The 13,674-nt window shown below is 39.2% G+C and overlaps 1 protein-coding gene across 1 annotated transcript; it reads left to right on the plus strand.

Annotated features, from left to right (window-relative positions):
* Positions 1-4,773: 4,773 nt before the first annotated feature.
* LOC725106 (UDP-glucuronosyltransferase 1-8) lies at positions 4,774-12,651 on the plus strand. The gene is made up of 8 exons (XM_001120991.5): positions 4,774-5,733; positions 7,078-7,148; positions 7,219-7,317; positions 7,666-7,805; positions 8,170-8,483; positions 9,553-9,772; positions 11,407-11,626; positions 11,724-12,651. Exons 1-8 carry the CDS (start codon positions 5,554-5,556, stop codon positions 12,052-12,054), a joined length of 1,575 nt encoding a protein of 524 aa, XP_001120991.3. The 5' UTR covers positions 4,774-5,553; the 3' UTR covers positions 12,055-12,651.
* The last annotated feature ends 1,023 nt before the right edge of the window (positions 12,652-13,674 follow it).

Genomic DNA, 13,674 nt, shown 5'->3' on the forward strand with positions numbered 1-13,674 from the left:
GAAATATAAATATGCTTTTTTTAATATATGCTTTCCACAATCGAGAAACGTTGAATTAAAATTAATTCGGCATATAAATTGATTCGATATAAAATTTATAAAGACGCACGAATTGATATATCGATCGATACAATTGTAATTCTTTGAAATTATATCAGCCACAATTTCGATATTCGTTTTTACAAATAATTTGCTACGGTTGTATATTTATAAAATTCAAATTTATTAAAATCTGTTAATAATCTGTTGAAGGATTTCTTTTTTTTTTTTTTTCTTTTTTTTTTACCCCGTTTAAATGAATAAATTAAACGAAGATTAATATTAAATTAAACAGCGAAAGATCCTTCAAGAAATTGTTTCCCTGTGATTCGAGACTCGAAACACTCGAAACTTGTTCGTTTCGAGGAAGGAAGTTTCTTGAATAAATCAAAATTTCCGCCAAGAGACAAGCAAGAGAAAGAGGAAATAAAAAGCATGCAAACGGGCAAATCCTTTAAACTTGATTTAATAAACCTCTCGACAGGAACGGGCGAAAGAAAGATGAAAGAATAAAGGAAATGAGCAAAAGAAAGGCGGAAGCTATGGGATAATATTATTCCTTTCCGATTGTCCTCCAACGTTTTCTAACGACGTCCAACAATAACAACATTATATACCCCCGTCTTTGCAACCGATGACAATAACGATTCGGAACGTATCCGAACGGGGCATACACCCTGAATTACAGAGTGCGGTTTCCGTTCTTGTTTCCTCGTTGCCGTTATCGTTTGCTCCAACGGTCTTCGTTCCCGTGACGTAAGAATCGTTCCAACCACATTGCCCGAGTTTAGACATGGTTTACAACAAAGAACGATATAACGATGAACGAAGAAGAAGAAAAAGAAAAAGAAGAGGAAAAAGAAGAAGAAGAAGAAGAGGCGTTCCATCGATTTCTTATTTTTACTTACGCCAAAGAGATAGCTCATCCTGTAAATGGATCAAGTGCACGGAACGTTTCCTTCGATCCAACTAGTATCGATAAAAGTTCGACACTAGTTGGAAAGTTTGGGTTGCGCTTTCTATGCTGCGCTCGGGGCGCATCCCTTTGAGATTTGTTTCGTTTTCTGATTAGAGTCTGGCGCACGGGCGAAAGTAGCCACTTTAAAAGGACGAAATCGGATCGATGTATCGGAGGAAGGAGGGAGGGAGCGCGGCGGATAACGAAGTTTTTTCGAGGACGACGTCGACGAACGCGATCCCGGTGCTTAATAAACCATCGAAAGCACGGAAAGTTGGCGGATCTCTCGAGGAATCTCGTCGTCGTCGTCGTCGTCGTCGTTGTATCTCTTTGTCCGTGAATTCGAACAGGTTTAGAAAGGAGCAAAGGGACTGTATGGAATACGTAAACTCATCCGGGGGAAAAAATTTCTGGATTCGTGATCGCGTCGAGGAAAAATCTTCGCGCAGTAAAGAATGCTCGAACTTGGCGGAAATAAATTAGGGGAGGGAGGGAGTTGGTCAAGTGGTGAAAAAGGAAACGGGTTAGTTTAAAAAAGCGGGGAGAGCGTGGAAGCGAATACGGACGGATGGTTTGCTCGCAATGGGCCCGGCAAAATTTGCCAAGCGGCCGAGAGAAAATCGCGATGATTATACGGGTCGCGCGGCGCGATGCGACGCGATGCGCGAGAGAAATGAGAGAAAGGGGGAGGGGAGGGGGGAAGAAAGGAAGAGGGAAAAAATATTCCATAAAGCGTAATGGAGGGCTCGCAAATATTTATCTTTGGGTAGGTCGGGAGCTGCGGGAGAAGCGCAAAGAGCCATGCGAAAACGTTCCAAGCCGGATGGCTCTTGTCGCGGCACAGAAACGTGGAAAGTTCTCCTGACACGATTATGGCGCTCGGTGACCAGAAATAATTTCATTAGTCGCCCCGTAAACTCATCTACCAGTTCGTAAAGAAACCATACGCGTGGGAAATATGTACTTGGGCATATATAATCGCGTATCCGCGGACGCCTTAAGCCCCTTCCACGCTCCCACGAGAACTCTAATCACGGCTACTTAAGTTCCCGCTGAATACACGTGTACATAGAGAACGGGCGCCTCTATCAGCATCCACGTCTACTACTATACGAGTGCACGCCGCCCGTTCTGTGTCGGAGATCGAATGAAATGATTCGCGCCACTGAGCACACTTGTTAATGAGCGAAACCACGCTTTCCACGCTTAATGGATATATATCGTATATATTCCGCTTCGCATCGACGTATCTCCTTCCACGGCGTGGATTGTCCGAAAAAAAAAAACATTGCTCCAACTTTTTTTCTTCTTCCTTTGGAGTTCTCAGATTTTTCAGAAGTAGCGAAATAAAAAATTGAAAATTTGTTCAAAATATGTGTATAGCGCAATATATCGAATATTCGCGCGTGACGCTAATCTTCCACAGGAGCAAGAACGAGAAGAGGTGCAAGAAAGACGGAGCAAAATTTCTGACGAGCGAGCGTTTCTTCGAGGCTCGTTGCGGTTACCGAAGTTAACCACGGATATCCTAAATTTCGGTTGCATAAGCTTAGTCGCAAAAACTCTCCCTCTCTCTCCCCTCTTTTTCTCCTTCTGATCCTTCTCCCCTAACCCAGCTGGATGTCGTCTAAAAGGAACGACAAGGAAGAGAGAGAAAACAAAGAGGATTAAGGCAAGAGATCCGCAAGTGGATGCTGTACAATCGTACGATAGAAACTGAGTACAAGGGACAAAGAGATCGTAGACACTGTTCTGGAAGGAAAGAGATCCGAATACGGGAGATAGAAGATACAAGAGAACCGTGGAACGTAACGAAAAGAGACGAGAGAAACCGAGGAGGAGGAGGAGGGATCTTGCAAAACATAACACAGCTGAAGCTGACACATCCTCCGCCAGTCTACTGGCTTTTCCGGAAGGTAGAAAAGGACGAGCAAATCTAGACGCTTACTTAGTGACACACGCAGCATTTTGCTGTCGGGGTGAACTCTTCCTCTCTCTCTCTCTCTCTCTTTCTTTCCCCGAAAGCCCATTCCCTTCCAATCCCCTCTTTCACCGTGTTAAGCCTCTATTTCACTCTTACCACCATTCTCCCATTGTATTAAACCATGGCTCGTGTTGCGACTTGACACGAGTTATCTTGCCTTCCTTCCATCCTACTCCCTCCCACAACCTTCTCCTTTAACCTTCTCTTTCTATTCCCTGTCCATCCCTCATCTTCTCATATATTTTACTTATAGATAGAACACGTTGGATTATTCGGAGAGCGATTTAAACTACGGGTCGCAAATTTTCCAAGTGTTTCAAATTGATCGATCATCGATGTCCACCGAATTTCCACCCTCGGTCGCACTATCGTTTATCATTTCGTACCATTGAATAGATGCTAATATCCTCGCTCACGATAACATCGCGCGTCCAATCGCCCGCATAGATTCCCAGAAAATAAATCGTTCCCGCCCTTTATACATACCCTCCAACATTTGCCCTCGCGGTTCCTCACGCGTGTCTCGCAAACTCCCTTTTATACGCGAACAGAATTTCACGAAATATAGATTTTGACGCGGAGAAGTTCTTTCAAATCCTTTATTGGACTCTGTGTCCTCCGTGCGTTCGCCGTGACGAGCTCCCCTTTCTCGTTTCTGACCCGTTGTCGAGTTTCAAAGATGAGCTCCCTTAACTGTCAGCAACCGCTTTCAACCCTTATCAGACGCATCTGACTCTGACACGCGATTCGAATTTTCCGCCTTCCCGTCGCGCCGTCGTCCGGGATCTTTAAGCTCGTAACGTAGCTTATTATACGCGTTCAAGAATCCCCAACTTGTCAACATTCACGAATCCCAGACCACTTGCGAAAGAAGAAGAGAGCGGATCGTTTCGGAGGGGTATTTTGTCACCTTGTCGGTTAACGAGACAAGGTTTCGCAACGTCTTGCGAGTGTCGTTAAAATTAACGGTTAAGAACGGTTATTATATTTCCGAGTATGGCCGGTTGGAAAATAGGAAGGGGACCGATTAAAAAGACGAATCCCCGTGACTTTTTCAGCCGGCGCAAACTATGGGCACGTTCGCGATGAGACGGCGCACGTAATATCTCGAATTAACGAGGCTCTTCTGTGTATACAGGTATTATTATTACGACTCTAAGTAATGCGACGCGTTTAAGCCCGCAGTTACGCCAGCTGTGCAAAAAATCTTTTGTTTTCGCCCTGAAGCGTTTATCTGCGCAGCGTTTAATGACGTAACGTTTCAAGTTTTTAATTAACGATTACGAGATACATTTACACGCCAGTGAGTCAATCCTTTCGTCCGTTAACCTTTTTTCCCTCGTCTATTGTCTTTTATTTCCTCCTCCTCCTTTTTCTTTTTCTTTTCTTCTTATTTCTTTATTTCTTTTTTTTTTTTTTGAAAATTACAAGAGCAAAGTTGCAACAGGATACAACAACTGGTCGATGGTACGTGAAACAGACGTTGCACGATCGTCGCTTACGTATTTATATGCTCGCGATACTGTAACACGAGCGAAATCAGCAAGAAAGAAAAAGTGGCATAGTTCTCGCGAGAACAGATGATATTTTTCTCGGTTGAAACTTTTCTTTGGAGACGGTGGGCCAATTTTTCTTCAACCCCATGCGACCGCATCATTCCGTACGCTGAACCGAGCGTTATTCTCTTGACGGTGAGGCAAAAGCGTGCATCGAAGCTAATGGCGCGATTCTCGGTGATTCGTCTCCACCCCGACACGTTTTTCCTCCTTCCTATACCTTACGCTTTTCCTTTTTTTTTCTTTTTTCTTATTATCGCGCCGTATTCTAATTTAAACGTAAATTTCGAAACAGTAAAGTTCGAACAGAAAACGATGTTTACTCTTTCGCGAACAATCGATTCCTTTATGATCCTATTCAGATTACCAACTAAACTTTGACCCAACGTTTAATATATATTTTATTTTTCAAAATACGAATTCGTGTACAGATTCCACTCTCTTTCTTCGTCACAGTTATCAAATTGTTGGCAAAAACAAATACGTTTATTAAATTCTTATTGGCATCTTGTACGAGGACGTAAGAATAATTATTACGCGATATATACGATGACCTTGAAAAAGAATCGCCTTTTACAACGCATTAAGCAAAGCGATAAGGGAATAGATTCTATGAAATGCTCCATAATCTGTGAATGACGCCTTTATGTTTCATGTGATGTATAAAAATATCTGTCACTGGCCGAAACGGGAGGGTTTGCATTATTTCTCCGGCAACCCGTGCGAGAAACACGCGACCGATGCACAAGCGGTTCACTTATTTATCGTGGCCCCGAGCAAACTGATCGTGAAACATGTTGTGAATTTTTCACGGGAAGATCGTTCTCTCCAATCCTCCTTCTTCCACCCCACCCTCCGCTCCACCCTACCACACACCCTTTAGAAATTCCTACAAAAGGCGTAACACCAGCAACCTCGATTCCCGTTTAAAAAATTGAAAGACTATTTTCTCCGTGGTTCTCTCGAGTGCCTCTCGAAATACACGTTGGTTGAACGCGGTTGAAGCGGAGAGCAAGATGTTGTCTCTGCCGTTCGTGCTTTTACTCTTTCGTCAATTCTCGCCAGCCATTGGGTTCAACATTCTCGGAATTTGTCCCAGCGCGAGCTACAGCCACCAGCAACCCTTTCAAGCATTGATGAAAGCTTTGGCGGCCCGTGGACACAACGTTACCATGATATCAACCATTCCGTCAAAGGTAAGTGCGATTTTTTTTTCTCCCCCCTCTTCCTTTTCTTCTCTCCCTCTTTTCCCTCTCTCTCTCTTTGCATTTCGTTCTCCGTCGTCGTTTCGTCTCGTCGTTTTGCGACAACGATACCACTTAATCTCTCCCGACATTTTCGATTCTTTTTTCTCTCTCTCTCTCTCGATCGGATTCTCAAGTCTCGAACGGAGAAATTTTAACAGTTACCGAGTTGCAAACAGTTTTAACCATTAACGGCAAACTATGGCAATTTACACGCAATACAATCGCGTTAGAACTTGCGCCATTTATCAGCGGTAGAGAAAGTTGGCAAAAAAAAAAAAAAAAAAAGGCGCGAAAATACTTCTAACAAGATTATAACGACGGTTTAATAATTCAATAATATCATCGTAGACCGTGGAGAAAAGTTGGAAAAGATATCCTTGGATAGGTGTTTGACTCCGTGCTCCACTTGGAGCCACGCGCACCTCTCGTGCCTTCTTCCCACGTTCGCCCGCCAGTTCATTTTTACTTCTCTTTCTCTTCTTGTCTCGCTCTACTTCCACTTTTTCCCAGACCCGATCCCCTTTCGTGTCCCCTCTCCTTTACCCTCTCCATAAACTCCGGTTCAAAGTTACGCAAACTTCGTTCGGCTTCAATTTACCCTTACTAACATTTCTTCTCGTTAAACGCATCTCTTTGTGACCCGATGCTCGCCCGTTCCTTTTTTCCTTCTTTTTTTTCCCCCGTCCTCCCGAAAAGAAATCAACAATTCGACGATGGATCGAGTAAATCGAGAATATACGAGAATTTTCGAGAGAGAGAGAGAGAGACATATTAGAATTCATGATTAAATACGGAATTTATGATCGCCAATTTAATATGCGTATAAGAATAAGAATTGGAAAGTAGAACAATCTTTGAATTTTTTATAATAAGTGTGGCTCGTGAATTTAAGAATATTCTGTCGTATACATTTTTAAAATTTTCTTAAAATTATAATTCCAATTTTGCTACTGTAGATCCGATTAACAGAATTTGCAATCAAATCGATATGTTTAACGATGATAATTTAATCGGATATTTCCAAACGACGATCATGATCATTTTAATCTATTATCAAAAGATTCGATTTCGAGGCATTGTGGAAAATAACTTTCGATATTAAATTTTGTTATGTATAATTTTTACGCATAATCGTGAGTATAAACTATTAATCATAACTATTGAATTAACACGTAATCCGATGTGATTGATTAATATTTTTATCTAAAATTAACATCTAATAAATCAATCACATCGCTATTAAAAATCTCGTTTGTTCAAGCCACGGATAAACAAATAAACGTAATCTTGCAGAAGTCAATAAAGAATTACGAGGACGTCGATTTGTCGTTTTCCTATCGAAAACGAGATTGCACCGGTCTAAGGTAAGATTATTTCACACGTTACAATCTGGCGTAATGCTGGATCCGTTCAATTATCGATTATGTTTCACAGGCACATGGGGGCGTTCACCCTTTTGCACAAGAACATGCGAGAGGCGAACGAATTGTGCGAGGAACAACTGTTCAGCACGGCCATCACGCACCTAATTTCGTAATACAAATATTCTCATTCTATTCAAGACGGTATATATATAGGGCGGTAGGAAGTCGACGAGAACAAAAACATTCATTTCGTAAACTCGTTAAAGCTGTAGTAGTCGAAGAAAAGTGCGCCAACGCAATTTTCTGCCTTGAGCCGTAGGAAATTACCGGAGTCGCATCGACTGTTCCCCCGCCATTTCCATTTACGCTTAATACGGAAAATAAAAACTGCACCTGAATGAAATTATAGTAATTCCATCGCGTTACAACTTTATCGATTTGAGATCACCTAATCGCGAAATCGATGGAGAGGCGTTCCTTCTTTTCTTTTTTTCTTTTCTTTTTTTTTTTTTTCCAGAAGAAACAAAACCTTCGACGCTGTGATTATAGAACAGTTGTGGTACCAGTGCTATTACGCCCTCGTCAAACATTACAATTCGCCGGTTCTAATCGGATTCTTGAGCGTCGGCAATCTTCCCTACGTGATGGACTCGGTTGGTAAGCGTAACACTTCAATAATAGAAAAAAAAAGGAAAGAGAAGAAAAAGAAAAGGAAAGGAAAAAGTTAATCGAAACGACAAAATTCGAATGCTCGGAGAGAGCAGAGTGAGGCATTCGATCTGACAATCGTTCCGCTCGCTTTCTCTACTGGTTTTTGTGCCCTGCTCGGTCGGAATGTCGTTAGTGAGCCGGAAATTGACATAAATTGTCGATAAAGTAGAAAATGCGAGCAATCGGAGGTGACCACCACGCGTCGTAGAAAAGAATGGAATACCCCGATAGTGCTTTAACCTGTACCGATTTCGTATCAGATGAGAATTAAGTAAGATACGCATTATCCGACTATATTTCTTATTTTCAGGGAACCCGGACGACCCCTTGTTGAATCCCGACATGGCTTATCCTTTCACCAACAAAATGAACCTGAACGAGCGCATTTGGAACATCCTCTACACAACGTGGACCAGGATATATTATAAATACTGGCATTTGCCTAGGGCGCAGGAGATCGTTAACAAGTGGATGCCTGACGTTTCGATCGAGGACATAGATAGAAACTTCAGTCTGGTGATATTGGGAAACAATCACGTATTCGGGTATCCGAAACCGCTGCTGCCAAATGTAATCGAGGTTCACAGCCTCCAAATCACGGAGAAAAGCGAAACTTTACCAAAGGTAATCGATATTCCTAAATTTCTCCATCGAATTAAAATCGTAAGATATCAATGAATCGACGTACGCACATACACACATTTCGTAACGTTTCCAATTCACGTATCTTCCCCCCTATATTCGCGGGATATGAAATAAGACCGCGGTTTGATTCATCGATCGTCCGAAGGACGGATCAACAGACGATATTGCGAAACTTATATTCAGTCAACGATTACAAGTATTACTCCTTGCGGGACGCGGCAACGTTATTTCACGCAGTTTTACCACGGCAGGGGATTGAACGCTATACCGCGAGCAAGGAGAATGATTTCTCCGGGGGAAAATAGCGTGGCGCTCTCGCAGGGTAACCGATATAGGGGAAAGTTTACCTACGGCTCGACATTGCGACGCGAAAGTAAAGGTCATTGCTATTTACCCTCGCCCTACCCTCCGCCCACGTGACTGCGAGGGAAAATATTTTTCCACAGGTATTTTCCAGCCTCCCTCCTTCCGTTTCCCCAAGACGATCCAAGATATCTTCCCGGATCTTTTTCCATGGCCATTCTTTCCGTTTTTGCCCAACTAAAGCTAACTAACATCGACTATGACGATTGGCGAATCGTGAGACATCGATCAAAATTATACATCCGTCCGAACAACGTTCGTTCCAGGATGTTGGAACATGTTTTACACCGATATCCTCCGAAAATGGAATTGCGCCCGTGTCACGTGGAATTAATGCGAGACACGAGACGCAAAACGTGATCGCTGTGCCACGTGCGCGTCCACTTCGCAGGAGAAACTTGCGCAATTAATGTGTAACAACGTCTTGTATTCCACGTGAACTGTATATAGCTGTACAACTTGATACGAATATTCGAACCATTTATATCTCATCTCTTCTTATATTGTAAAAGAAAATCGATCAAACACACGACGATAATAAAATAAAAGAAGACGCGTTTTTAGAATATAATACTTCTTCTTTCTAAGTTAGAATTATTCTAATGTGTTTTTTTTTTAAATTGAAATACGTTTCGCTTTCGAATATATCGTTAACGTCTAAATTATCGCGTTCTCGTGATCGCAGGATATTCAAGAGTTCCTGGACAAGGCGGAGCACGGGGCGATCTATTTCTCCCTAGGCTCGAATCTGCAAACTCATCAGTTGTCAATCGACTCTTTGACCGCATTGTACAAGGCGCTCGGCTCTCTCAAGCAAAGAGTTCTATGGAAACACGGCGAAGACGTGGCCATTCATCCAGCCAACATCAAATTTGTGAAGTGGGCACCCCAGCAAGCGATTCTCGGTAAGGTCATCCAAGGCTAACCCTCCCACTTCCACGCGGCTCCTTTGAACGGAGCATAGATTGACCGCTTCGGGATACGTTCGTTTTATTAGGCCGCCTCTTGGAAATCGTTCACGTGAACGCACGAAGAATCGTTATTATCCGGACGATAAAACGCCTCGATCCCCGTTAATGTGGGAATAAAAATGAAACGACACGGTTTAGTCGCGTCGTAACGAAAAAAAGGAAAAAAAAAAGTAACATCTCTCGATAAATTTATTCGTTGATAAACCGATGAACGATGAATTGTGCTCGCTATTACATAATGCTTCCTTTGATTTCTTCCTCGAGGACGGCGAGATACAAGAATTTTCCAAGATCATGATGCTCCCTCCCCCCTTTTCTTCTTTTCTCTCTCTCTCTCTCTCTCTCCTTACTTTTTTTTCCGTCTTTCCAAGATAAAAGAAACTTCTTACGTAATTGTCCTCGTTGCTCCTAAGTACGTGTTTGTTCATTAATTATCGCATTTTCGTTTTGATTTACATACACAACTCGTCAAAACTCGTCGCGCCACGGTCTGTTCGTTAAACAGGATTCACAGGTAAGCAGAGGTTGGCGCAAATACTTAATGAAGTTGCCGCCGACTTTGCAGGCCCTTTCATTTGGAATGGATGTTAATTTTCTCGGGCAGCCAAGTGTTCCATAACGACCTCGTCCACGCTCATTTTTAAATGATCAAATGTAAAGTGTGACTCGTATGCGATGTAATTTCATCGCGCATTCTCTTTCTCTTTCTTTCTCTCTGTCTCGAGTACAAAAATTCAATCCTTTGAACATATTTTCGTGATGATTCGGAAATCAACGGTGCGAAATATAGAATACGGATAAAAATTTGTATCGATTAATTGGGAAACGAAGCGAGAAACAAAGGAAAAAAAAAGTATATCGAGCGATATCGTTGTTACAATAGTTTTAATTGGCAACACGTGCAAACCGGGGAAAAATCTTCGGTAGTTGGAAAAATAAACGATGCTCTCTCTATTGAACCGACTAAAGGATCAATTTAAACAATTCATAGAGTAACGAAAAGATAACTCGTGACACGACGGGAAAATTCTCTCGGGAAATTTTGACAAACTAGTCCACATCGTTCGCGCTAACGCTCGGTCTCGATGCAAATTCAAGCAAGGGAAAACTTTTGTATACATTGATAGACAGGTTTATGTTCGCCATTCCCCTGCTCTAGAAAATATATTAAAGCTGGGAGAATATAAGTGGACGCCTTATAACAAATAATGAAAATTTCGATTCGATTATCCCGTTTATAATTTTGAAATTCAATGAAACATTCCTATCACCGTTTCAATGAGCTGATTATTGATAACGTTTTTGTATTCGTTTTTGTAACTCGAAGAAATTTTCCATGTGAAATTATATATCGATATTGTAACTATATAAACGTTGTATGCTAAACGAGATGATAAAATACGCGATTTTTGTTTCAATGCTATTATTCCACCGTCTACTCCCTTTGAGATTCTACTCCCTTAAATCTTGAAATTTGTAATAACTCTGGGGAAAGAATAATCTATAAGGATTACGCTGCTTTATTTCACCCAACATCCGCGATATTATAACGTTACTTTTATACACAGCACATCCGAAAGTGATGGCCTACGTGATGCAAGGTGGACTGCAGTCATTGCAGGAGGCAGTGCATTACTCTGTGCCGGTAGTCGCCATTCCCTTTTTCGGAGATCAACTTTTCAACGCGCGTAAAATTCTAGATACTGGTATCGGGCTTACGTTGGACATCGATACCATCACCGAAGAATCCATCGTGCAAACCCTTACCAACGTCATAGAGAATAAAACGTGAGTGTAACCCGTTTCATAAAGATTTATGCAAATTTTCATCGAGACCTTTTGAAATAACACTTAATTGATGTTGCAATCGATGCTGTTTTTACAGTTATTACTATAACATCAAAGCGATGTCGGAGATTATAAGAGATGAATTGATAAAACCAATGGATCGTGCTATTTGGAACGTGGAACACGTGATTAAATTTTCCAAATCGAAACATTTTCGTTATTACGGTCACGATATCCCGTTGATCGATTACTACGGGACAATAGTAATCCTTAGCTTGTCTTTAATTTTGATAATAAGATGCTGTTGTTTGATAATTAATATTTTACGATTTAAATATTTCTCGATTAAATATATAAAAGACCGGATTGAATTTTTTGTAAAATCGAAATATTCGAATAATTATGATATCCTCGATAAAAATAGATAATTATATTCTAGAAATTTATTGTTATTATTATTAAGTTCAACGTAATTCTTCTTTTAAATTTTCGAATAAATATTGTTAATAATCGTTTGTAAGAATTCTATTTTATTGTTCGTTGTTAAAACGTTCAATGATTCAAAATGTAAAAAAATACCATCAATAGATAAGAATGGAAAATTTACCATCAAAGTTACCATCATACGATATCATACGAGAAACAAAAACTGTAATACCGACTATTTGAAATTATTATTCCCATAAATGAGGAATTGAATATCATTCTATATAACTCTCCTCATTAGAAAGAAAATTTTCATTATGAATCCTGATAACATAAATCATAAATGTAAGATAAATTTATAATATTATCATCTATAGAACTTTGTCTCGCGTATTCTGAAATACCGACTTTAAAAAGAATTAGAATTCTTATACCCTATGTAATGTATTACATTCAGTATTTCCTATTTTTTAATTAGAAAAGCAAATTTTTATCTTCGATAATTTAAAATTCTTTTTAAATTCCTAAATTATTCAAGAATTATTCAAGAAGAATAATTATTTATTGTAACCGATATAATCAATAATAAATATCGATGTTCGAAAGAAGTCGTAAATTTAATTTATTAATTCAATCTATATAAAAATTAAACGATTCCTTCACAATATCTATTTATCAAAACAGTTTGATTTATGAATCTAAAAAATTAAAACTTGATTTTATCTAGATGAAAATCTTCTATAATGGACAACTTTTGTTAATAAAATTTTTCAAAACTAAAAATAACGAAGTATTCTCTCTTAAATGCTGTGTCCTATCCTACATCCTGAATACAACGAAAAATCTAACTTCGGTTATTTCTAATATTTACCAAAAACCTAGTTTTTGTACGTAAAAATTCATAAATTTTACAATCAACTAAATGTTTCTAACAAAAAAATAAAAAAATTACAATCCTATATATAACAATCTGTAAAATGAAAAATAAGATTTCATACCTTTTTTTTTGACGCCTGATTGGTTTCTGAAACAAACTAAAGAAAGATTTAATAGAATTAAATAGAAAAAAATTTAATTTCACATGATATGATATGATTTCATATGCTTCTTTCTTCTTTTATTTTTATTTTTTTCATATCTATAACAACTCAGATATTGGATTAATAATTAAGAAACAATTTATACTATATAATTATATATATATTTATATATATATAATTTTTTAAAAAGAAAATTAAATTATTAAAACATTTATGTAATTCATAAATGTTTTATTCATTTATACTTTTTTAATACCAAAAAAAGGAATCAATTCTACAAGAAATAAAATACTCATCAATAAAAAGCAAACTTATTTTTGAAATGTTTTGATAATAGAGGATATTGAAAGAGATGAATGAAAAAAAAGAAAAAGAAAAGATCGAATTAAAATAATCATCCACTCAATATAAATCCGAGAGTGGAATATCTTTCTTTTTTCGCAACGCTAGAATATTAAATTCACAGAAGTAATCGCGGTGAGTATTTTATTATATTTGCAAATCAACAAGAAAAAAAAAAGAAAACAAAATTGAAAATATCCCTAATAGGATATTAATTTTGCTTATTGACGCTAAAGATTA

The sequence above is a fragment of the Apis mellifera genome, linkage group LG1, assembly GCF_003254395.2.
Source record: "Apis mellifera strain DH4 linkage group LG1, Amel_HAv3.1, whole genome shotgun sequence".
Classification (NCBI taxonomy): Eukaryota; Metazoa; Arthropoda; class Insecta; order Hymenoptera; family Apidae; genus Apis; species Apis mellifera.

What these genes read in the sequence shown, in the direction of transcription:
- LOC725106 (XM_001120991.5), top strand. Translation starts at nt 5,554, where the DNA reads ATGTTGTCTCTGCCGTTCGTGCTTTTACTCTTTCGTCAATTCTCGCCA. An exon ending in CTACGTGATGGACTCGGTTG is followed by an intron (nt 7,806 to 8,169) that starts GTAAGCGTAACA and finishes TCTTATTTTCAG; the next exon opens with GGAACCCGGACGACCCCTTG. An exon ending in AAAGCGAAACTTTACCAAAG is followed by an intron (nt 8,484 to 9,552) that starts GTAATCGATATT and finishes TCGTGATCGCAG; the next exon opens with GATATTCAAGAGTTCCTGGA.